The sequence below is a fragment of the Aptenodytes forsteri genome, unplaced genomic scaffold (genome assembly GCF_000699145.1).
Source record: "Aptenodytes forsteri isolate BGI_AS27 unplaced genomic scaffold, ASM69914v1 Scaffold92, whole genome shotgun sequence".
In the NCBI taxonomy this organism is placed as follows: Eukaryota; Metazoa; Chordata; class Aves; order Sphenisciformes; family Spheniscidae; genus Aptenodytes; species Aptenodytes forsteri.
In genome coordinates, this window is record NW_008794581.1 from 6841855 (window position 1) to 6868173 (window position 26319).

At 37.3% G+C, this 26319-nt stretch overlaps 1 protein-coding gene across 1 annotated transcript in view; it reads right to left on the reverse strand.

Moving 5' to 3' along the window:
• Positions 1–17872: 17872 nt before the first annotated feature.
• NDUFS4 (NADH:ubiquinone oxidoreductase subunit S4) overlaps positions 17873–26319 on the reverse strand; it is a 32094-nt gene continuing 23647 nt past the window's right edge. The window contains exons 4-5 of the mRNA XM_009272563.1: positions 22424–22497; positions 17873–18080 (exon numbers count right to left, since the gene is read on the reverse strand). Coding sequence (XP_009270838.1) covers positions 17977–18080; positions 22424–22497 — 178 coding nt within the window. The 3' untranslated portion in view covers positions 17873–17976. The remainder of the gene's footprint in view (positions 18081–22423; positions 22498–26319) is intronic.

Consider the following 26319-nt stretch of genomic DNA (forward strand, 5'->3'; position numbering starts at 1 on the left):
GTAATAAAAGAAAGACAACTCAAAGCTACAGCCTCTGGGGTTTCAGAGCAACTGCTATATATTGCATTACAGGAGCCAGGAGCTACGACAAAACCTCAATTTTCACATTGGACGTATTTTCTAGTAGAAGAGTATATTGACATTACTCTCTTGGCAAAGTGGAATTCTCCATGTCACTCTGTAGTAGGGACATGTGATGTGTTCAAGAAGCCACACAGGATTCGTATTCTACACACGTACAAAAGTTTCAATGACTGACTTACTTAGAAATCATAACTTATCTACAGTACAGCAGTAGCGTAGTAGTAGAGCAGCTAAAATGATAGACCTGAACTATATGTCACTTTTTTTTCAGAGTATGACAAAGAAATGCACCTGTCCCTTCCCAAAGGTATTTTGTGTTCTGGGCATTGTCCTTCGTCCTCATCAGTGCATATGCCTGCTTTAATTGCTACTTACATATAGTCAGTCCAAAGAATAAGAGCATTTGTGGAGAATTTTTTAGCAGCAGTTTGATTAATTTCTGAGAAAGTGGATTTTAGTACCAGAAACTATGACAAGATCTTCCTTGCAATGGTTCTGTGCTGTGGTAGGGTGTTCAACAGAAAATTTTGTAGTAGACTTGTGAGAGAGAGAGTCTGTATGTATGTGAGTCAATGCAGGTTTTAAAGAACAATATTGTACAAAACAAGAATAGTATAGATTATTCATTATACAGATAATATTATCAGGATGAGAATAATTTGTTGTGATACATTGGAATCTAGGAAAAATGTCCATTACCTTGTAACTCTCTCTTGTATGCAGTGCATGTTGCTGCTTGCTCATCTCTGTAAGCTCTGGGACAGCCACTGAAATCCCTGTAGAGGGCTATTGCAGACGTACATCAATGCACAACAACTGGCTAAAACGTTTACGCCGTAAAAACCCACATCTATGGAGATGTGTTACATGTTGCCTCAGTTCTTGCCGACCTCCATCCTGTTACACCCTCCCTATTAAGACACAGCAACAAAGATTTAGCAAGGTTTATAATGCTCTGGTGGGAATGGACCTCACTGCCCCCCGGGTAAGAGGCACCCTTGGTTCTGTGTTACACAGAAAGTTTGCTGAGCCCACAGCCATTGATGAATTCTTCCTCTTGGTGGGAAATATCTTTGGCACGGTCTGTTTTTTGGTGCACTGCTCAGGTACTTTACAACAATAATGCTGACTGGCATGTAGATTCTTTCACATTAAGAACTAAACACATTCAGATCAATCCTTGCCTGGTTAGTTTAAGATCACTCCATCCATCATGAGCTTCTGCCATGCCTTGGCAGAAAGGCATCAGATACACCTGGCAATAAAAGACACCAAGTGGAAAAGAACACAAAAGACAGGCAGTGCTCAGCTGAGTTAACATCCCTCTTTTTATTAAAAGGTGTTGTTTCAGGATTGGTTTAGTTTTCTAAATTAGCCATAAAGCTTTTAATTCTAGATCTTATTTGAAACACAACATCCACTGCGATAAGAAAATTCGGGCAGTGAAGTCATGGAGTGAGATCCTTACTGGCTTTGCATGCTGGATTGAAAGGATGTGCCTTGCTCCCAGCCATGGAGAAGGCACTCACAGGGTGTGTTTCTTATTACAGCATTGTTCTGTTTTTTCTGGTCTGGGGCTTCCTGAGCAGTTATCATGGTTCACAGTACCAACAACTACGTTTTTAACCACACATGAAATGCATAAAGAGAAGAAATGCTTGCTGGTGCACTGTTTTGAAAGGCAATGCTGTCTTGGCAGCTTAGGCCAGATGCTTTCTGGGCAGATGATGTAAAAGCAACAGGATACACTGTGATGCATACACTTGCTCCTTCTAGTCCACCAGTTCTGGATGCTGTTCAAGATACCAAATTCAAATACACAGCAGCAACTTCATCATTCAACAATGAACAGCCAGTCACAGCCTGTTTTGGTGATTTCATCTGTACAAACTTTGTCTCACGTCTGGAATCCTTCAGCTTGCTCTTAATGACAATGGTGACTTTGGCAGAGCCTTGAGGATTGTTTAGTTTACACAGTATATTTTATTCTTATCTTTTTATTTCCATTGTTTGTGTGCTACTATTTTATATGACAGTCTATGGTTGTTACTTCTGACAACTCAGAATATTAATCTCCCTCCAACAGCTCTTCCTGTGCAAGGACCAGTAGGCAAAAAATAGCCACTGCATTTCAGTTTAAAAAAAAAAAAATCAGATCTGTGTGCATATATACTTCATCGTGAATTTATTTTTCATTATTTTTCAAAGTGTCCAGTGTCAGTATCATGAAACAAAGTTTACTACCTTACCTCTGTGATAAGCAACAACTTAATTTCTTGAAACAATTTTTGAAAACATGGACACACAAAACAAAAGTGTTGCTAATACCATCTGATTCATTGGTAGTTTCCAAAACCACTTTTATGCCAGAACAGAAGGGAACTTCTTGTGGCCATTGCCAAATTTCAGCTCTTCACACGCTTCCCTCTCCCCTTCCCTTATCCAAGCCAGAATATATATATCTGTATATCTCATCTGGCATCTCCCTCTAAAAAAATACCTCTAGTCATTACACTGCAATGTATTTAAAGGACTTGTTTCTGAAAGCTGTTTAAGTAAAGCAACTGTCTAATTGAAATAGCTATGTGCTACGTAGTAACCTATTCAGTAAATAACTGTTCTCAGTTTTTGAGAATCAGCGAGTTCAAAGGATAAATTTTGCCACAGAACTTTGGAATTTCAAGTTAAAGCTCATATTCTGTTTGGCAGCCTGACAAAAGTGAACTTTGCTTGGATTCAGATGAAAATTTGATGAAAATTTACCTTGCTTACATTCTTTGCTTCTTTTAGAAGAAACTGTTGTTGTTACTGTTGTGGCAGAAGCGAAAGTCTTGATCCACTGGAAACAGGCAGTTTGATGATTTAACTGAGTTGTTAATATTAATTTCATCCAAACCTGCAAATTTAATGATGGTATTCTTCTTATGTCTAAGGTTAAGCTATAGTTCGTTTAGTTGCATGATTAAGGGAATATGCTTTCAATGAAAGTTTACACTTTCTTTACAAGTGAGAAAGTGTAAACTTTTCTTTACTTACTTTACAAAGAAGTAAACACTTCTTTCTTCAGTCTTTAAATAAGGAACAGAATAGTAAAGCTATCAAAGGAATATCTTAACACATTGCCTTTCCTAAACAATTTGGGCTTAGCAAATCAGCATTTGTTTCAACAGTTGCAATCCTGATATACATTGACCACTGTCACATTGCAGTCTGCAGTCTTGATGAATAACTTCCCTTTCTCCTTCATCTGTCTTATTTGTGACTACACACAAATAATCATCAGATTAGCAAGCTGTGTTGCAAATGGAAGGTAAATACTAGTAGTCCAATCACCACCATGGGCACTGTTGTTCTAGTAAGAAAACAACTCCCATTTGTTATTTGTTGACTACATTCAGCTGACTTTTCCCTTGTTGTTTTGAAGTTTATAAGACAAAGTTTGTAGAGAGAGGTGATAACATTTTTAGGCCAGCTGATGCTAGAATTTTCTTTGAAAAAACTACCAGATCAACAAAGAAAGTGAAAATGGAGATCTATCCTCAGTACTTTTAATTCTCTAAATTTCTCTCTGTTTTAAGATAAAATTCTTATTTTTGTATTTAGTCTAATCTAGGTCCATGGAAGTGTGTCCCATATTGAAATAAAATTGCTAAAACCAAAGTATTTCAGTGCCATTAGGAGGCAGTCAAAAACTACTGGCTTAATCAATTCCATGTTTGACTGCAACTCGTTAATGAGTTAGAAGTTATTTCCTTGAGAACAACAACAAAAATCAGAACAGTAATTTCTTTTCCCCAGTACTTTTCTGAAAATTTTCAGTGTCTCCATTCGATAGATTGACCAGACTGGTATTCTAAACTCCTCACAACCCAAGTTCAGAATCTGATTTGTAAGTCAGTGCCAACTTTCAGACATTTTCTACTGAGAAAATTATTAGGCTGTGATGTTTCATACTTACATTATCAAATGCTGGTTTGGGTTAACTGCACTTTGTGGCAGAAACATGTTTCTTCTATTTCCAGAGCATCATCAGCTCTAATGACAACAAACCAATTTCTATTCCATTCTCAATAATGTTTTGGCTTTGCATTGGGCATGATTTATGTATGAAAGGAAACTGGCTGAATAACAACCTTCAGGTAAGCCTTCCCTTTTGTCTTCATGCTGAAACATACTTTGAGTATAGGAAGAGGCTCATTCTTTATGTATGGCCCTACAAAACAAAAAATGTTTTATAGATACATTTATCTTCTAACATTGCCTGGAGACAAAGTACGGAGAAAACTCTCATCAAAAGAAAAAAGTGCCAGTGGCTAAAATTGTGTATGCTCAACTTGGCGGTGCTTGTCTTGCTGTATAGTAGACTAGCTGGTCTTAATAATATTGAAGAAAACTATACTCTGCTATGAGATTATTAGTGCTCTGAAAGTGAATGGCATCCAAAGCTCTTACAAAGCCATTTTACAAAAAGAATAATTTAACACGGCAATGGCTACTAAAATGACTTGGGAAATGGCAAGCCATTAGCATGAGAGGAGATTAAAGAAAGAGTTTGATGTGTTTAGTTTAGTAATCAAAGGCTAAAAAGGAATCTGATTAGGTATTTTAATTCAGACAGCACTTACCAGAGAGGGAATATTGGCTAAATAAGTGGAAAGGTGTATGAACTGGTTATTAATAAAACTAGTCTGGAAATAAGAATAGAAAGCAGTATTTCAGAGATAAGCCATTCTGGACTGGTCTTTGAAATGCAATAAGGACCACAAGGAATATAGTATTTCATGCTAGCCGCTCACAAGCATGTAAGTGGGATTTGATGACAGAAGTGAACCTACTGTTGAAAATTAAAACTTGTGATTTGTATCTTTGGGTGGTTAACTTCTTGTATCTATAACAGGGGCTTGAAAGGAGACTGCATTTCCATATATCTTTTTTACACTGTATTTTAAATACTTTAATCCTGCCAGCTGTTTACCTGCAGGGGCCAGAGAGATTTACATTTGCCCTCAGTGCATAATTTGGCTTTTGGGGAATGAAGGTAGGCAGGGTTGCTTTCTTTTGAAGCATCAGATAATGGCCACAGAAAGTGATGGGATATTGGGGCAGAATTTACTGGTATTTTCACAATATTGAAAAAAAACTTTCCTGGCTCTGCTCAATTGTTTAAGAAGATCTTGATTGTCAGGTTTGGAGTCACATGGATTCCTCTCCCTAAATTCAGTGTGTTGACAGAGTCTGTTAACAGTCTTTTCTGTTTTCTGCCTTTCTACGTGATGTTAGGCAGTGCTTACTTTCTAGGAACCCCTAGGCATTTTCTCTTCAGAAATGCCCTGCTATTGCTAAAGCCATGGTTGGGACATTGGTGACATGTTTAATTTTCCCTATTTTACTCTTGCATATTATCCTCCGGGATGATTTTTTCTTTATATTTTATGTTTTGGGTTAGTTATAGAGTGACGGAAACTTTTATACAAGGTTTTGAGGTTTCATGGGTAAGTGCATGGTTGCATACTTAGGGCAGTCAGAGCAGATATTTTTGTAGACAGCTGTGGAATATCTATTAATGGTTGGCTGTGATTGATTCCAGGTCCCTCCAAAGACCTATGTTTCTTAGTATTTAAGTTTACAAAGTAGTTGTTGAATCTCTGCAGCTGTGACTAGTTGGAATATGTTTTATGCCCCAAAGAACATTAAACATAGGGAGCAGTTCCCTATGTCCTTTACCTGAACATACTAAGAGCATGCAGTTTACAGTGGACATGTGATTTTTTTTTTTAATGTAGGCACTCCTGTGCTCTTGTAGTAAAACCTCCTAGGCTGTTTCACCAGTTTGTCAGCTGGAAGAGTATGTTCTAGCTTCTGGGGATGCAGAAATATAATAGTCAATTCATCTAGGTTTCCATTCTAACTCCATCATGTAGGCAGGTTGGCAACATAGCAGGATTTGGTCTTTGGATAGTGATGCTGAAGATGTGATGTTAGCGTCATAGCCTTCTATGCCAGATGGCATAAAAAACATCTCTGCAACTTACCCGTCATTATTTCCTGGTACCATTCTGAAAACAGCGTAGAAGATTGGCCAACCTACAGTAGGGACCTTGCTCAGCTTTGTAAGATGTCACTTGCCACCTCCTATCCTCAGTCTTGACACTTGGAGGCTATAGGCCACTTTGTTTATTGCTTCCAGATGTAAGAAGTCAACCTCTAGTTCTACAAGTAGATTTATGATGAGTGAGCTGTTTTTTGGAGGAAGAACAGTAACTCCTACTAACCCAGCTCATTCTACGTGTTCATTTGCACCTTGATGGTGCTGCCGTGCAAACAGCAACAGGAAACCCTGTTCTTCCTACAACATAAGAAATTCCAGATAGGGCTAAAAGTGCTTTTCCAGTGTACCATGAATTCTCTGTTAAACATACTGACTGACCAGAACAGATCTGTTATTCAAGAAAGGATCAGTCTTGGAAAACCACCATGAACCACCCTGCTGGAGCTAATATGATATCCGTTCACTGAGCAGAATTGTGAAAATCCCTTAAAAGAAAAAGCATCTATGTATCCTTACTCGTTATTGAGTGAGTAGCACCTATTTGGAATTGCAGCTCAGCTGTGGATAAAATGGGATGGGATGTGGAGAGAATACCCAGTGCTGGTTAACAGTATGCAGACATCAAACCAGTTGGATGCCCTCAGGGAAACATTTCAACATAAGCTTATTTGATTAAGCAGCATTTCAATCTTTATTTAGCTAGATGGTCAGCATCTCTTCCTATCACTGGATTAGCATTTGCAAGGTACCAACAGTGAAATACATGAACACTTACTCAAAGAGACAAAACTGTTGCTTCTCCTACAGTTGCTGTTTTAGAAAATCTATTTGTGCAATAAATCTTCACCTATTGTACATATGCCATACATACACATTCCAAATACTTAATCCTGAGCTGTTAGATGGTCTTCAGTGGAGTCCCAGATATTTCCTTCACTTATAAATCTGTTAAAAGCTTTATAATAGCAGAGTACTGAATACACATATACAATACAATGAACAGTTAATTTGTGGATATAATTCAAAGGAGAAAGAAAAGGTATCATGTATTTTACTCTTGGACATGCCTTCAGTGGCAGGAGGTAATTGCTTAGTGTCTGACTGAAGATTAAAGTACCACTTTATCAAAATAAGCATACAACCCAGACTTGTCCCGCAGGGAGCAGTGCTTCATAAATGCATGAACAGGTGGCATAGCGCATACTCCAAAGATGGGAATATTTCCAAAAGAAGTTGCAGAAGCTTTTATGGAGTAAATCTTTATCTGACTGGGGAGAAGGTTCTCATTTAGCCATTTGTTAACGTAGAGTATTTGAGTTAGCAATCCATATGGATTCATTTTGGGAGAAAATCTGCAGCACCGCTTGCAAAGTGGTTTGTTCTTTTACTCTTTCAACAAAGCCAGTCACCTCAATCAGGTTGTGAATGTTTTGGTGAGATTCAAGTCATTGAAAAGTGTTCTAACATATACAGTATATGAAGAACTTTTTTTATAGTAATTAAGCGATTGACATGGAAAGCTACAACTATTTTAAGGAGAAATTTTCCTTGGGGATTAAGGTAAGGTTGACTTCTATTGGTTCTCAAGAAGCATAATTAAAATGCTCATAAAAAGTCCTATATTCACACAAAGATAATTTAAGAAACAAAAATCAATGAGTCAAAGACCAGTCCCTGTTCATTTCACCTGTGATGCTAGAAAGGAAGGGCTCAATAACTGCAGAGTACACACACAGCAATTTTTTTGAGACTATAACAAGCTGGAAGGATTGCTGCTAAGTACAAAGAAACCTTGATACTTGATCAGACTCCCCAGGTCTCAGGGAAACAGGAGGAGAACTTATTTGGATGAACATAACATTGCAAATTTTTTTTATCAGCATCACTGCAGGTGAAGGTTGTGAGAACAGCCTTATATATGCTGTAACAGGATCCTTCCACCAGACGTGCTAGAATGTTTTAGTCTCTGAACCAGGATGCCAGGCCAGAAATTCTTGCATATAACAAAGGCAAAATCTGGCTTCAAGAGAAATGGATGTGCCCAATGGCACATGACTAAGTATTGTCAGATTCAGGATTATTACTGCCCAGGGATTTCTTTAAAATTGAACCGAGTTTCACTGGTTCCTGTTGATGCTCTGAAATCCAAAGTTTGCAAATTCTATTCCGCAAGATGGCATTAGAAATTTTTTTTTTTTTTTTAATTCTAAGCCAAAATTTGGCAGAGATTTGAGAGGCAGCATATTCTGTCTGTGATCTGGCAAAGAAGATACTCTAAATTAACTAGAAGTGGGTGGGGAAATATTATCCCTGAGGATCTTGCCTGGAAATAAAACCTGGAGCTTTTGAAGTTCCTTGCAAAAAAAATAGAAAAGAGCAACAGAGAAATAAACTAGAGCAAATAACAGTCACAGCAGCTACCTACGAGACATAAGATCCAGACAGAATTTCTGGCTCCAAATCAGGACATTAGGGCCTGGTTAATTTGCATACGAGATGAGTACCCTAACAGTATCTAGAGTCCTTGCTTCAGTCACTTCTTTGGTGCAGTCCTATTTTATGCAGGTAACTGGGTATTAGTTGGGTCAGCAGAAGGGAGAGGAATTCCTTAGCCTAACAGCTAGGGAATTCACCTGGGATGTAGCAGCAGCAGGTGCCAGCCCTCGACTGTGCCTCCCCAGACATTGTACTTTCCTGCTATTGGCTACTCTCATGCCAGTTCAGTGGTTTTGATCTGACGGTATTTCTGGCTGCAAAATATTTCAAAACTAATGTTTATTTAAGCCAGAATTTTCCCACAAATCACAATGATTTCAACAACTCAATGTTTCCCAATATTAATTTTTTACAGAATATTTCCAAGCTGCCAAGAATCAGAGGACTTTTTGTGTTGCTGACAACTCAAACAGCAGGACTCTAATAGGTTAAAAAAAATTAAAATGGAGCCTAAAAATAAAACCTTTTTGAGCTAGCCTGGTACTAGATTAATGATATACCACAGATAAAAAGAGTTAAGCACCTAGACACGACTAGCAATTCTAATCACAGATGAGACAGTTGGCTACACTGCCATTTTATGCCCTCAGGAGATGGTGAAGGTCTTTTAAGTGCAGAGATGTGGGATGCTGAGCCTACTGGCCAAAAAAGAAATTCCAAACTCCAGAAAACGTAACACCAGGATGGAGCACACATAACCACATCACTCAAAGACTGACTGTGAATCTTTAAGGCAATGCCTATGGAAAAGAATAAAAGGCCCAACAGGCAGCAGTAAGAAATGGATTTTTGTTTCTGTGACACCATTTGTTTTCTATTATGGATATTTGCGTCTTAGGTTAACATTCCTCTGAGAAAAGACCTCATACCTGATAACGTTCATCCCCAGGCCAGGCCATGGATCTACGTCCCTGGCATCATACAACTATTTCTGTCTGGAATCCAAAATACTCACAAGAACCACATCACTTTGTGTTTAAGTTGGTTTTTAGTATAGAGACCTGGTCAGAAAAATTGTCCGGGAAGAAAAAAATGAATCATGATCCTGGAAAGAGACCCTGAGCACATATGAAAGACCATATGGTAATGATCAAAGTTGAGGAAAAACAAAAAGGTGCCTTCCACCTGCAAAACAGAATTGTCTGAAGATAGTGAGATGAGAATGCTTTGAAGATAAGCCATCATGTAGTGTGGGAAAAGGAGGCAAGAAGTGAAACCTGGTATTGAGACAATTTCCTAAGGTGCACACCAATCAGGTGAGTGGGGGAGCCAGGTGCTGATTATTTTCTACCCTGTTCTAACATGTAGAAGTCAGCAGAAGAAGTGCTAATTGTATTTGTTACCTGCTTTTCCTCATAACCTGCTTTCCAGTGGATAGAAGGCAGGCAGGGGAGGAACTGAAAATGATCTCAGCTCTTTCAAGATATTTCAGGTAGCAAGTCATCTGCCCTTCCTGAAATGGGATTCCTATATTGTCTTCCATGGTATTCTCCTGGCTCTCTTCAGGAAGATAAAGTTCAAACATGGGCTCTGCAATTTTCTCTCCTGTGCTTCTTAGTCTGAAATCCGAAGGTAGGCACTGATGGGAAGTGAGGATGCTATTTTTGAGGTCACATCAAGAGAAGTGAGTATACCTAACTCTCTCCACTCTATTGCACTCACTGGTAGCACCTATGCCTCCTTCAGAAAACATATGGAATCCTGAGACATAGGCAGGACTTCAATACTGAACCAAACTACTAGTCTGGAGAGGGGAAAAAAAAAAAAAAAAGGTAAAAAAAGGCATTTCTTAGCCATTCTTTGTAGCAGAGGTGGATGCTTCAGTCATCATTTTTAAAGGAGGCAGAAAAAAAACCCTGAAGGAACTTGAGATGACAAAATGAAAATATGTATGTAACTCAATCTTAAGCTGTGCAAAGCAAGGAGATTCAGATATAGAGAAATAAATTCAATGGTTCCTACACCCCTCAGTTAGATGATTATTTTACTGATCAGAAATTAATTGTCTATCAGACATGAAGAGTGGTATCAACAACTGAACTTCAGGTGTTTACAGTGGAGATGGCAGTAGCTTAACAAGTCTCTGTTTATAGTCATGTAGGTGGTTATAAGTACATAAAGGTGTTTGTGGTGGCTCCGTCTAGCCCAGGTCCTGTTTCTGATGGAGAGTGAATGTAGACAGCCATCTAGCTCTGCAGCGGTGCCTGCCGAGTCGCGTACCTTTTGAGTATTCTCACAGCCTCCAGCCATTTGTGCTTTAGGGACTTCTATGCTGGAGGTGGCTTCTTTGTGTTTAATAACCCTGAATGATATTTTTTCCCCCAGTAACTTGTTTTGTCTCTCATTTGAGACATGGACATTTAGCATTCAGATCACACCCATGGCAATAGACAAAACGGTACTTCTAAAGCTCAGTGCATCTCACCTCTTCAGATTTCTACACTAGCTAAATGAATCAAAATCCACCAGCTATTAACGGAATCCAGTTTAAGTGTGGATATCCATGTTGTGGACAGGTGGGTAGTTCTCACATCACCTCACTTTAAAGCAGATACTGTAAGATGCATTTTTGATACTGATATCATTTTTTTATAACATTTTGATTTTGGTATCATTTGCAGTTTTACACCGTTACAGTGATGGGCTGCAGCAAAGTTGTTTCCAATTTACTGTTATTTTTAAAATTTGGATTATATTCACAGTGGCAGGTTTTGCTTTTTAAGAGCCTAATTATTTAAAGTAATTCTGTTTAAATCACTTTACTTACATAGTTACTACACTTGCGCAAGTGCAGCTCATGGAATCTAGGTACTGCACATTCTCAGTGCTGTGGTTCAGTACTCCCTGTTGAGGCAAACATACCTTTTGCTCCCAAGTTCTCTTTTATGTGTAGCTGCACAGAGCAGTTGCAAACTAAGGATTGTGAAAGTGGAAATTAAAGAAAACTTATTTGGTTGAAGTGGTAAAAAATTTAGTAGTTTCTTTCAGAGTGTCTCAGTGAAGCTTCTTCGTTTGTTACGAGATTTTATGTCTGTTCTAGTTATTGGGTATTTTATATATTTGAAGGCTATACTTCAGGATGTTGACTGGTAAAGGAACTTTGCTATCAGTACCCCAATAATAAACTGGAAACCTGTCTTGCCAGAGAGAAAAAATGCACCATCAGAAAGCTAAAACTTGAACGACCCATGCAATAGATTAATGAATACGACAGTCTGCAATGTAAAGGGCACTGTAACTGCAGCATTTCCCCAGCCATGTGTATCACTCAAAAATATTTTCTCAAGCACTGTGCAGACATCCCAAGTGAAGCAATAAAAGTGGTCAGGTGGGGGAAAGGGGAAGAAAGCAAAAATAAATTTAATTTCTGAGCAGCTTTGTAATTTTGACAAAATGCCTATTTGGCAACACCATCAGATCATGTGTAAACCACAACAGTGAAACGTCCAAGAACTGACCAGAAAAGGTGCTGTAAGAAGCAGAGAATTTATTAGGCACTGCTTGTAATAAGCTGTATGTTCTGGTTTTAAATTTACAGTATTTCTCAGTTTGATCTTTTACTTCCTTTAGCTGGTTAAGGCAGAAGGCAGCAATGACAAGCTTGCATTCGATTAGAAAAATCATCTCAGTAGACTCACTACAACTTTGCATACATATTCCTGTAACAGACAACCAAGGCATGCTAAAAGACAACTGCTTTACTTGACAGACATGCTAAGAATTTTCTCATCTTCTCTACCTAATACAGAGAAATTAAAGTATCTTCCAGTATTTATAGGCACAATACCAGAATAAACAGTTTTCTTCACTTCTTCTGACTTAGCGATACCTTTTTAAGAATAATTGTACTTACGTATCAAGTCAAGCCATTGTTTTACCGGGATGTTTTAGGAGGGTAAACTGTATATATAATATGAAAATATTTAATCTTCATTTAACTATTTCTGCAATCTTAGACAGTAATTTTGAATCTGTGGAATTTGGCCACATAGAGGCATCTGAGTATGATAACCTGTTTTAAAAAAATCTGACGATCACTTAAGACCATGATGGTCAATAGTAAATCTCCATCACCTTTGAAATTGTTTGTGGTCATTTCTTCACTCTAAAGAATGTATTTAATTAATCACAAAACATTGACAAACACAATAGCATGAAATATTTGAACGCCATACCGGCAAATAGTACTAAGAACAGCCATTCTGTGCCAGATCAGGATATCCACCTGAATAAACCCAGCTTTGGCAGTGGCTCATAGTGACTGCCGAAGAAATAACGTAAAAACAGGGCTACTCCAAGGATACCCTTTCCCAGCTGTCAGCAGCCTTTAGCTCAGGGATTTTTCTAAACAGGATGCTATTTTATGTTTGATGCAAACTTTTATTGCATGCATTTCTTGTGTTGAATTTGAGCTAGTGTAAAGTTAGTTATGGTAGTCAAAAAGTTGCCAATGAATTTCAAAATCTGCTATGTGAAAATGTACTAGTTTATTTTTAAGCTGCATCCTCATGAGATTTTTTGATCTGCCTCTGTATGAAAAACAGTGAATAATTATACACTATTCTCTGCACCACTTGTGATTTTAAGAGGCCACTACCATACTCATCCTCAGTCCTCTCTCCTGTAGACTGAAGAGCTAATTCCACCCTAGGGATTTGCTCCTCAAACAGAAGATACTTATGTCTTTAAGTATGCTGTTGCCTCTCTCTGTAACTCGACAAGACCTTTTTTGAAAGCCCTCTGTAAATCCAGATGGACTACTTGAATCACCTTGTCCCCATATTCACCAACTCCTCTGAAGAACATGAAAGTGAACTACGTCTAAAATAGCCAAATTGACATATCATTTTTATGTCATATCTGTTCACAGCACTATTTATAGAGACTTTCTTTGGGGGTAAAAACCCCCCAAAAACCAATAAACCAAAACCCAAACCCTGCCATCTGTTATTCAGGTAGAAAGAGTTATAAGCAAAATGTTTAAGCCACAGATAGTAGTTACACGGTTTCAAATTTGAATTCCTTCAGGACTCTCACAAGACTACTGCCTGACCTTTGTATTTATTCTAATCGACTTGTCCAAAAAGGTTTTCACGCACATTTTTTGTGCAGGAAGGGTTCAAGATAGGGACCTTTCTACCTTCTCTCATGATGAACGTGGATGTGAAGAATCAGTATTTTAAATCCAACTGAAATCCACATTTTAATACCATCTCAAAATAATTTGCCTTTTTTTGTTCTATTAAGTTGCTGTAGGCACATTTCAGCAATCTTGTGCTGTTGGTGATACACTCCAGCATTAACCAAGTACCAATTAAAAATAAATCCCTCTCAGAATGTAGGAATAAGAACAAGGACTTATCAAAGCAAGCTGCCTTACCAGACATACCATAACTTACTGTACAACTGTCTAAAATAATTTTTTTAGGTTATTTCAGGTTTCTTTATTTGCACTTTTTTTCTTTCTGGAATAACAAAATATGTTGGCATGCCCAGTAACCAAACGTAAGGTCAGATAACTGTATCTCTGGCAAAACCAAACTACACAAGTTCCTGGTGTGAAATTACAGGCACAAGCTAAAATTAATCCAAATTAGCTTCTCCTCTTCTACCACAACAAAACTTTGTAGGTAAGGGTAATTAAATTTTCCATTTCATAGTATCACTTAATAGTCTGATTTGTTTTAAATTATCCATCAAACTGCACAGTTAAGGAATACACTGCTAGAAATCTGAAACTGTTTCCTGACAGTCTTTAGGTTCCATTACAACATCATGGTTTTGAGTTGCAGGGCCTTTGTTTTAATAAAAAAATTGTTCGTTGGAATTATTAATGCTGCCAACCCTCAAAATAAGTTGGTATCCTGCAAATGTAATTTTATCACAACAGAAATATGCAAAATATAGCAAAGTATTTGCAGGTATGCACCCATATTTTGTAGAGAGTCCTATACTGCAAAGTAGATATTGTTATCTGTAGTCAGCAATAGAACGGGGAGCATTTGCTTCCAGCATTTCAATTTGGCTTCGGTAAAAGAAATGCCATAAAATACAAAGATTAGAACCATTCTGAGCATTCAGAAGACAGCTAAACAGGGTTGGTTTGGGTTTTGTTTTTCTGTGGTTCATCACTGAATTGATATAAACAGACATACATTTAACAGAATTCATTGCAAGGAACTTGGAGAAGAAGTGGCAGGAAGGGGGAAATGCAAATGTGGGGTAAAATAAAAAAAAGTGGTGTTTATTAGTGAAGTTAAAATTTCACCGAACCACGTTTATTAGTGAAGTTAAAATTTCACCGAAACATTCCTGGTTTTAAACAGAAATTATATTACAGGAATGGCCAACCTTTCAAAACTCATGTATGAAAATTTTCATGTGGTCAAGAGACATTGAAAATAAAATAAAAAAAAAAGGTATGTGCCACATACCTTTTACTCCTGATGGGAGTAAAAGGAGTAGCATACGGGAGGAAAAAGACTATGATGTTGCTTCTTTCTTAAAAGAAGGAAATTTCACCCAGACTTGACAGGAATAATCCAAATCTCATTGTGACATGTAGCTGGCTGAGACAGCAATGACAGATGATAAGCCTTTTTCAGAAAACTGGTGATACTATGGACTAATTTGCTAGAACTGGGAAAGGACCTTGTCCAGTAGCAGAGTTCTGCCTCCAGAACGTCACACCATGTATCTACACAAGTCCAAGTGTAAACTACTTCAGATCAGCCTGTTAATTTTTTGCCTAAGACTTTCCACAATAATGGAAGCTACAAAACTGTAAAGAAAACCTCTCAAATCTACACAGCTCAATGAAAGAATGTAAATGTAACACCTATGTAAGGCTCCTCTGCAATGCTGGCATGCAATTGTCTTGTAATTCTTTAATGCTTTCTTGGTTGTTATTGCAACGTAAGGTGGTAATGCATGCAAATCCCACTGGGTAAAGAACATGTTCTATTTGTTTGAGAGCTTTAAACTTTTTCTTTCCCCATTAATGATTTTGATACTTCCAGAGGTTTGAAATATTATTGCCATGAAAAGCTTTGATTAGCTGGACGCAGCACAGTTACATCTACCACAAAGATGAATCTCTAATCTCATTCAGCATTTGTATTAGCCTTGAGTCTTCAAAATCTCTTTGTATTTCCATTTTCAGATCAATGGTTGAGGATACTAAAAAACCTAATTATGGTAGCTTACCTGTTGTGCCTTTTGTTTTGACATCTTCTAGATTTGGGAGCAATTTTACTTGTCATAACACACTGCTGAGTAGACAGAAGCTGGACTTCACCAATGAAATACTCACTTCTGAAGGTACTTAACTAAAGACTGTCAGATCATCTTGTACAATTTCAGTTCCAGCCCAGTGCTGTAGTTTTCTGATAAGTTAATGAAAGGGTAATGAAGTTTAGTATCTAGATTTTTTTGATCTCTAAAATAAATTCCTGTTGGCACTGGTCCTCTGCAAGCTCTTGCACCAAATTTCACTTCCGGGGTTTGAAGACTACAGCAATGATAATCAAGTCTCTTCCATTGTCAGCACGCTCATTCTTAAGAAGCCATCCAACAGGAGAAAAAAAATCCAAGTCCCAGGAAAGTGATCAGGGGAAAAGAAGGTCCAGGCTCGAACATGACTTAAAGACTTCAAGGTGGGGTGCACAGTACAGAATCATAATGAACACATGCATTTGGGGAAAAAAAAAGAAAAAAGAAAAGAAAAAGCTTTCTTCCTCAGGGAGGAAAGGGGACTGAACGAATTCTCCTTTGAATATTTCCATTATCTTAGCAGAAGAAACAAAAAAATGAAACTCTGCTCCATGTGAAACTGACTCTAGTTACAAGAAGTATATATTAACATACAGCAATTTCATATATTAGGTGTCCAAAGATAATGTTAGGTATCTAACATCTATCAGTCATTTCCCTGGACTTCCCTGAATTTCAAAAACCAAGCTGTGCATCTGCTGTGTTAGATACCCAAGCACTTTTCAATTTTAATGTTGACAATCTTATAAAGCTTGAAGACCATTAAAGTAAGATCTTGCTGCTCTTCACTTGTAACAGACAGAAGAAAAAAAACCCAACAAATGGCTTTTCTTATTATTGTCTCCTTAGTAAGATCAGCATATTAAGCTTAGCCAGAATACATATATGAAATGCATATAGGGCAGCTGGTCAAAACTGAAACAAGAATGTAACCAAATCTGGGTAACACAAGGTAGTTCTATGCCTTCTTCTAGCTAGAATTCACTGCATAGCGCTTACACCGTTCTTTAGATCTATGTGGAGAGAGTTGTCTCAACTGTTTCTTTTGTGACAGTTGGGCTAAAACTCAGTTGCATATGAAAAAGGTGTACGCTCCCCCAATTTGTAATAGACTTCACTGATTATGTGTTAATATCTCAATTTGTTAAGTAAAAGTGAATAAATCAAAAGCCATAGATATGTAAACAAGGATTCCAAACATAATATTGTGCATTATTAAAATTAATCATTTAATGTCACGTAAGACAAACTGAGTTTAGGCTATATATTCAATGTTAAGGCTGAGATGCTATCACCACATCTCTTGTTAGGCAACAGGAAACCTCAATGCAGATAAACATGTAACTAGCAATAAAAAAATTTAACTGTAATTATATACTTAGTATGTGCTGATGCTGTGTGAGGCACTTGACACTCTTCTGACTTAATCTGTGAATATTTACCTGGCTTAGTTTCACTTTTGAAGAACATCACAGAGAAACAATTGCAATCTCAATCTTTTGGACTAAACCTCCCCCATATCCAACACAAAACCCAGTGCTTTCTATTCCAGTCATAAATGCTTCTGCAATAATGACAATATTAATTTGGGCACAAAGGAGGTTATACAATATATATTTATACAGAATAGTCTGAGTTATACTCAAATGTTATGATTTATTTATCATACTTTGCTCTTCAATTGACAACCTTCTCCTGTATAGAAAGAAAAAAGCCCAGCTTCTATTGAGAGAATTTGTATATGCAAGGCTGATAGGTTTAAACAAGATGGTGAATATAAAATTACCATCAAAGATAAACCATAATCTTTAAAGTTGCAGCTGATTTCAAACATTCCTTTTGACAGATTCCTAGTACAGCAATTTTTTAGAAGTATGAACACTCCAAATCTCCTCTATTTATAGGGAAGTTTGTAACAGGTTCAATTGGAGACATCAAAAACATTTTAAATAGACATCACAAGATGCATCTGTAGTTTAAAGGTCAAATTTATTAGGAGATTAAGAGATGTATTATACATGGACTATAAATACGGCACAGCTGACTTTATTCGCAGTCAGACAGCCAATGCCAACCTATTTTGTAGACACTCTTGTTCTTTTGTTCCAAGAAAAGTTTGCACCATAAGACTTGGATTTAGGGTTTGGAATCCTCTTCTCTTCAACATCATAGCTCCAGCCTGCAGGTTACAGGGGAAATGGCGAGGGGAGACAAGAAACAAAGAGAATTCTAAATATTCTCAGCATACAATATAGAGCAAGTGCAACTTAAACCTTTTAATATCTTTTTCTCCACGTAGGCATCCACTAGTTTATTCCTTTGTAGTTGGCAGCAGAGAATACTGAAATGCCATAGATGTGACATATGCCAGTTCTCTCAGTTGATAAGACTTCACCATACTACGTACCTCCATTTTCTTTACTCCTGCAAAAAACTTGACAGTCATCAGTGAAAAGCTCAACAGGGAACCCTGACTGTCCTGCAAATTCACGACTCCACAACTCCACAGCATCACAGAAGCACTAGGGCTCTGTGTATGCTGGGACAGGAAATGAAAATAAAGATAAGGAAACGTGGAAAAAATAGCATACAGAAGATCAATCCCAAAGGTTGGGAGAGAATGGAGACCTTGGAAAGCTGGAGAAAAAAGAAGGGTGGGAGGATCAAAGAAAGGAAGAGCAAAGAAAAAACTTTAGCATTAGAACGGAGTTTAATACTTAACGTTTTTATAAGAACATAAAAAATGAGGAGTAAAAGAAAAGGGAATGAAGTGATAGAAGACAAGTAAATTATGTGATAGTTAAGCAAGAGAAATGCTAAAAAATGTCAGAGAAGAGGAGGTGGAGACATTAGTGTTTATGTAAATCAAAATGCAAATTGGTTGCAGCCTCCAGGTGCCTGGAAAGTTGCCAGGGCAGCACTCAGTATTCCAAAGTTTGGTCTCTTTAGCTGCAACATTTCACTCAAAGTTGAGATACTCGAGTTGAAGCTAGAAGTTCAGTTTTAACTGGTACTAATAAGATGATGCTTTTCTTCCTTAGTTTTAAAAAAAAAAATTTGCTAAGTCCTAAAAGGTTTAACATATATCTGAACTTTTACATTTAAGATGTTCACAGAAAACACTCAAGATACATCTACACATCAAAACATGTTTCGTAAGATACGCAAGTTGTCACGTCACTGTGCCTCAACTTTGTGTATTCACAAATGTCACAAACACTTTCTTCATGTTTATTAGGCTGAACCAATGTTAATTTCCAAGTTAACTATTCTCCGTAAGAAACACTGGAATAGAGGTTTTAAAAACATATTCTTTCCATCTGTGAGAGCACTGGCTTTTGCCTCCTGTTCTGATTAAAAATATAAGCTTGAGTAAACAGCCACAACTAGATCCAGAGACAGACTCAGCTTTGTAACACCTAACTTTGAGGCACTTGGCTGCTGGAATGGAATCTACAGCCCCAAGTTATTGCTTCATCTTTTTATACACTGGATAGAGAGGAGCCGAGTGCCTCCTAGAGAGATTCGCAACTGCCAGCACAATGACTTGGGCTGCCATAGCTATCCAAAATCCACAAAGTTAGTTACATCTAACTTTGTATTACAAGAGGCCATCATATATAATAAGGTTTCACACTCTGCAACAGCCTCCTTGAGATAGGCACCTTCAGTTGTTCATGACAGAGAGCAGAGGTCACTTTTATAAAAATACCACAATGGTGGGGGAGGTTACTCTTGCCCAGAACCCTGCCGTACAAGCCAAGTGGACAGAAAGCAGATTTCATCGTCTCTGAAAGAACACCCTCATCACCTGACTAAAGGTTATTGTGGAGTAGAAAAACTCTCCATCCTTGTTACTGAAGATGTATGTTTTTAAACAACTGCCTCGGTGATGTCGGACAGGACAAAAAAGAATTTAGGTCGACAGGCTAAACTTTTAGTTTCATCCAGTTACAAGTGTTTCCTCCTTGCCTCGACTTCAGACCATCCTCAGCTGTCATATTTTGGACAGAGATCTCTCCCGTTACTGTATTCAGTGGTGTTATTCCTACATTAGAAAACACATCAGATGGGGCAGGCAGAAAGATAGCTTGCCTGAGGTTCCTGAAGTTCTTAGGTGAGAAAGACCTCTTAGGCTTCCCAATCATATCAAAATACCTGCAATATCTAGGATTTGCAGAAATTAAACTCGAGGTTCTTAAGGAATTTTGTAATGGAAAACTTGGGTGGTTCATACAAGAAGGACAGAGAGGTAAATATTTGTGTTCCTAGACTTAGACATGTTTCAGTAACATCTCGGTTTAGAAGCTAAGTTCCACTGTAAATGTGTGCCTAAGTTTCTCATTTCTTCCTAAAAGCAGAACTAAAATTTTTATTTCCAGCTACATCTGATACTGAAGCTATTACTACAGAAATTATGATGCACGTATCATACGCATAAAACTAAGCCACCTTAAATAAAAAAGGAATAATGATTTAGGCAAGCCAGTATCCACAGAGAAGTTTGGTACTTCTCAATTATGGTAAAATTAAGGGTGCAAGCTAAGTGAAAATGGAACTGATAATACTAATACTGAGTCACAGCCTTAGTTTAGTTGGTAGAATTTCTTTGTTGTTTTCCTGCACAATGGAGATTCATTACTAATTCAGCAAAGGCATAAGCTTTCTACACTGAACAAATCAAGTATTTTACTTGAATCTGCATTTCGAAAGGACAAAATATAACACATCCAAAGAGATGACATAAGTATCTCATTAATATAGCGATATATAGGCCAGGATTCAGGTTTTTTCTCTTACAGGCTGAATTTCCCAAGAAACAGAAATAGCATGAACAATACAGAAGCATAAGTAAAGCAACACCAGATTGTCCTGAAGTTCATATTTGTTCATAAAACATTATAAAATACTATTAAAATTGCACAGTAATTGGTATATCCAATGCAAATATGATGATCCTATTAATTTCTTAGTGAATACAATTTCTTTTTCAATAAAAATAAGACTATTAAGTTAAAAAAAAAAAGATTTATTCAAAGAGAAATAGAGGAATTAAATACTTGCCTTTACCATTAAAAAGTGCAAATAAATTGCACATGAAACGGCTCAGCTTCTTAATTGTATAAGTTAATGGACTTACCCCGTCTTTTGGGTGTACAACATAAGCCATCTAACAACTTTGCACAATGTGGTCTGACCAAGAAACTTTACTACCTATTTACCCCAGCCTAAATATAGTTGAAAGCTGTAGGCCACAGGGAAGACTTCTGAAGAAGCTTACACTCCATGTGCATTATTCCTGGCTTTAACTCAGTGCAATTAACCTTCCTCACATCCGTGAGCACCAAGCATCAAGTCTAGCTCTTTAAGGAAAATGAAACTGATTTAAAAAACAAAAAATGCAGCAAAAAATCCATACCAACACATAAAAGGACTGCTGTATATTCAAAAGGCTGAGATTATGGATGCTGCTTGCAGTACCATAATTCTGTGAGAAAATACAAGCCTAAATAACTAAACAAGTTTACAGATACAGTCCTTCTGTATGATCAGCATTAAAAATATTAAGTAATGATACTGGCTTTTCTACTGTCTTTTTCTCAACTATGAACAATCATCAAGTGTAAGTGTTTAGACTTTAGATTGTACTTGGGAAGAGTTAGGTACAACTTCCTCAATCTACAGCTTCCTCAAGGGGAGCAGCAGAAGGGGAGGTGCTGATCCAGTGACAGGACACGAGGAAATGGAATGAAGCTGCATCAGGGGAAGTTCAGGTTTGACATTAGGAAAAGGTTCTTCACTGAGAGGGTGGTCGGTCACTGGAACAGGCTCCCCAGGGAAGTAGTCACGGCACCAAGCCTGTCAGAGTTCAAGGAGCATCTGGACAATGCTTTTGGTCATGTGGTTTAGTTTTAGGTAGTCCTGCGAGGAGCAGGGAGTTGGACTCGATGATCCTTATATGGGTCCTTTCCAACTTGAGATATTCTATGATTCTACGATAAATCCATTCTGCAACACCGCCAAAACTAAAGTCCAACATGCTTACTTGGTAGTCAGTTAATTCTAGTTTTTCTGATTATCAAACATTCACAAGGGTTCTGACAGTCTTTCCTTAACTAGAATTCAGATGCTCACGTCATGCCTTCAGGTAAAAATCCCACTGCCATGTAGCTGGGACCCCCAGCCTGGGATACTCTTAAAAATAAAGTATTAATATTAATTTTCCTCCAAGACCTGAGCAAGGCTCAGTTCTCATTCAAAACACAGATACTTGCAAAAGCATTGCAATAGTAATGCTAAGAGGCTGGAACACTCTTCCAGAAAGTGGAAGGCCTAGATTCAAAGCCTTCAGCACCCTTGGAAATACTTCCCCCTGTTTTCCTCCTCCTCAAGTAGAGCACTAATGGTCTACCAATTTTGTGGAATAGAGGGAAGGTACTTTATCCTGTACTTTTTCTGTTGTTAATACTTTGAGATCAAGATTGCCTGTAGAAAGCTGAATCCCTCACACTCAATACGTACCATTTTTTTCAGCAAAGGCAATGGCATCTTCTTTAGTAGAGAAAGTAAGAACCATGTTGGATAAAGGATCAGCTCTGTAAGAAATCAGATGACAAATTTTAAGCACATTCGAAATACGAAATAATTATATCTGTACGTCAAATGCTAGTCAAATGCTGTATTACACAACTTTTTGTAGTACACCACCTCACAAGCCATTCAGAATTCCCTTATTTTTAATTATTTCCAGGATTAACACTTACTTTCTGCACAGTATTGTTTCACTCTTTCAGTCTGTTAAACTTCCCTCCCAACTCCTTGCAGAAATTAGTATTTTAAGTTTTTTATTAGACAAACGTGTCTAACCACCTGCTGAGGTTATAGTAAGTGCTCTGCAACAATCTTTTTTATTTTTAAAGCTGTGTAGTCCCTCTGTTTTTGGAAGATCAGGAGGCTTAACAAAATTTTGAACATTTCGAGGAGACCAGGAGTCTGTAGAGCAGCTAGGGAAAGAATAATCTTATACAGAAAAGAGCAGAATATCTAAGTGAGCAGAGCAGGAATTAATCAGAGACTGGGAAGTATGTAAAAAAACTCAAGAGTTCAGCTTTGGCTGAGGTCACATGACCTCCAGAAATTATTCCAGTACAGCAAGCAGATTGCAGGCCACCACTGAAAACGAAGCTCAGAAACACAATCTGCTAGCTAACTAAGTACACAGTGGTTAGTTATAGGTGATCAGGTATTCCTCAACTGCATTTCTGAAAGGAATCAAACAGTAAAAAGCTTTTTGGAACAAATTAAAATCTCAGTTAAAAAAACAAACTGCCTTATTTGTTGCTATAAAAGCTCATTTTAAGAACAATGGCAAAGGATGGGAAAAAAAAAAAGGTTTCTAAAAATTAACCTACAAAACTTTTAAAGAAATAAGATACCGGTTGTAGCAGCACAATGATTAGATTAGATAATGCTTCCCTGAGACAACACTGCACACGAGCCTGGGAGACAACCGGGAAGACAAGACCAAATTGCAACAAACTATTGAAGGAGCTGCCTCTCAACTGTTCTCTCTTTGAAGCTAGAAGGGTAAATGAAGAGAAAAAGCAACCACAGATACATTGAACTCTCCACAATAAAGGACAAAGCCTGTGACTGGCAGAGGGGGAGGGGAAGAGTGGGAATCTAGCTTCCAGCAAAGACAACAATGTAATTTTATCTGATGTACACATGGAAAAATGGAGTTCGCTATATATCCAATATATTCCCCAATTTAAAAAAAAAAAAAAAAAAAAGGATAAAGGCAAAAATTACACTTTCACAAGCCACTAAGATGGGCTCTCTTAAAGACATCTAAAGATTTCTCTTATAAAGGCAGTAAGGAGAATTAGGAACTAAGAATTGGTCCATGATGTGATCAGTGGAGAATCAAGTGACCCAAATACACTGCAGTATTGTGACAACTTTTGCTTATCGTTTTTCTCTTCCATGACTGGGGTTGGAAAAATCTTCTCAACACTACTAAGTGGGAACAAAGAATTTTAAGTCTGAAGCGTAGTAAGGGACCGGTGCCTGTTCAGCACCGCAAGTTTGGTGAAAACCTTCCAGAACAGAAGCAGTTTGGAAATGAGGATTGTGCAGAAATGATTTGTTCTGTTTTCAGGTGGGATCATCTTTCATCCAATCCAAATACAGCTTTTTGATTTCTTTCCATAAATGAGCTCTCCATATGTTTAAGTTTGTGATAATCTGTGAGCAAACTGGAGTTCAGGATGGCCAGCATGATGTCCTGATAGTGTCAGCAATCACAGTGCTGCAGGATTTCCTACGCCTGCCCTAAACTGTCTTACCAGTCACTACAAACTGGGATTCCACATTTTATTCTCTTATGAGATCTTGTACAATGGAAACCATGCATTTCCCATGTTTCTTTGTTTACAGCTTTATATTAAAAGATGTACAGAAGAACTATCCATAGGCATTCTTGTAATGAAACCTCCCAGTTAAAAAGAAATGCCATGGGTCCATTTTATTTAGATTTACAACTACATAATTTTCACTGAAAAAAAACATATCCAAGAAACAACAAATGCAACAAAAAAAAGCAAACAAGACTGTAAAATGACAGAAATATAGCAAAGACCTACAGGTAAATAAGTATATTGAATTAGGAGAAAAAAGGCTCTAATCCCTAGACCCTAAAGGGCTCTAATCCACTAATCCCATTACATTATTTAAAAGTAAATGGGAAAACTTCTAAGAACTGTTCTTCGCAGAAATTAAATCTGAAGAGAAGAAACTCTTGTTAGGTATTTCTGGGTGTTGAACGGTGATTTGAAATTACTAGAATGTCCACTAATAGTTTTTGTGAGAATTCCTTAAAAAATGAACAAACTAGTTTACAAAACCCTTAACCTAGCAGCGTCAATTCTCAAAACAGCACTTGCTTTTGGCCTACCTGGAGCCTGCTTACACAGGAAATATTCCATTCCCTACCCCAAAATAAAAACATATGCAGAGATGGATTCATTCAAAACAGCCATTCCTTTTTAAATTCCCACAATAAGCTCACTCCAGGACAATTTAACATACAGGTAAAGCCCTTAATACCATGGCTCCTTTTTCTAGGTGGTTTATTTAGCACAAATGGTTATAACTGTTAGAAAGGTTAAAAGCCATTGTTTTGTCTGAGATCATGCAAAATCCCACCCAGAAAATAATTTGTCTGGGGAGGTTAAAGTCAGCTGAAAAGCAAAGGGGGATTAGAAGAACAGTTAAATTCAACCTGAATTAAAGCAGGTGTTACTGGCACCTGCTACAGTGTTATAATCTGTGCGGAGGTATAAATAGACCATACTTTAGTGGCTAGACACTTGGGGGGCACACAAGATAGGAAGGAAAGGCGTATTGCTGGTCAACAGTCTATCACTTTATTAATTTAGGCCCCGTGAAACAACCTGGTTATTACTTGCTAAATGTAATAGCTACCTGCAGTAGTCAAGTCATCCAAGGCATACATGTATTAGATCACCGAAATCTTATCCTCTGAAACAGCAATTTAAATATGCTTAAGGTGAAATGGTGAAAAACCCCAAGACGTGCTTAAGATGAGGTCATTGTTACATACAGGCTTAAAGTTTTAAAACAGGTATTTTAACAAACTATTTTAATACAATTAATATTTTAATTCATATTCAGTTTTTATATTCAGCTCACGATAGTTGAGCTTGGCTTCCCTAATGGTTTGCAATACCAATACAACTGAGATGTTACAGGTTGTAAACCTCCTCAATTTTTTATGGGAAACCAACATAACAGGAAGACTTGATTTCAGTGTTATTTTGAACTAATATTTCTGGATACATTTATTTTATAAATAAAGAAAAAAAGAAAAAAATTTCATTCTGTGACCAAATTTAGAATGTTAATAAACCTCAAAAAAAGTGTCCTCAAACTATTTAATATTTAAGGTTTTAACGTTTTTTCCATACAATTTTGTGTTCTTTGATCGTAAGTGCCAATACGATTGCAGCCAGACATTTTCAATACACATTATATCCTTTCTGAAGTTTGAAAAATAATCCCTAGTGGTTGATTCTTGTTTATGTAGAATAATTAACTTTTCTGAATATGCCTCAAACAAGACAGCTTCAAATCAAAATTACAATATAGTCAGGAGAATTGCTGGCATTGTCCTCACAGTCTACAGGAATTCTAACCACACTGTAAAATGTAGGTAGTATATTTATATAGGAAAAAAAGAATTAAAAATTAGCTGCATCCAAGATATACTTACATCTCCAAATTATAGCATATTTAGCTGAGATTAGTACTTTCCTGGATTTTGGCGAATTTAAGAGTTCTTGCCACTAATATTAGCAACATTGAAACAAAACGTTGTAATATTTTAAATAGGTTTG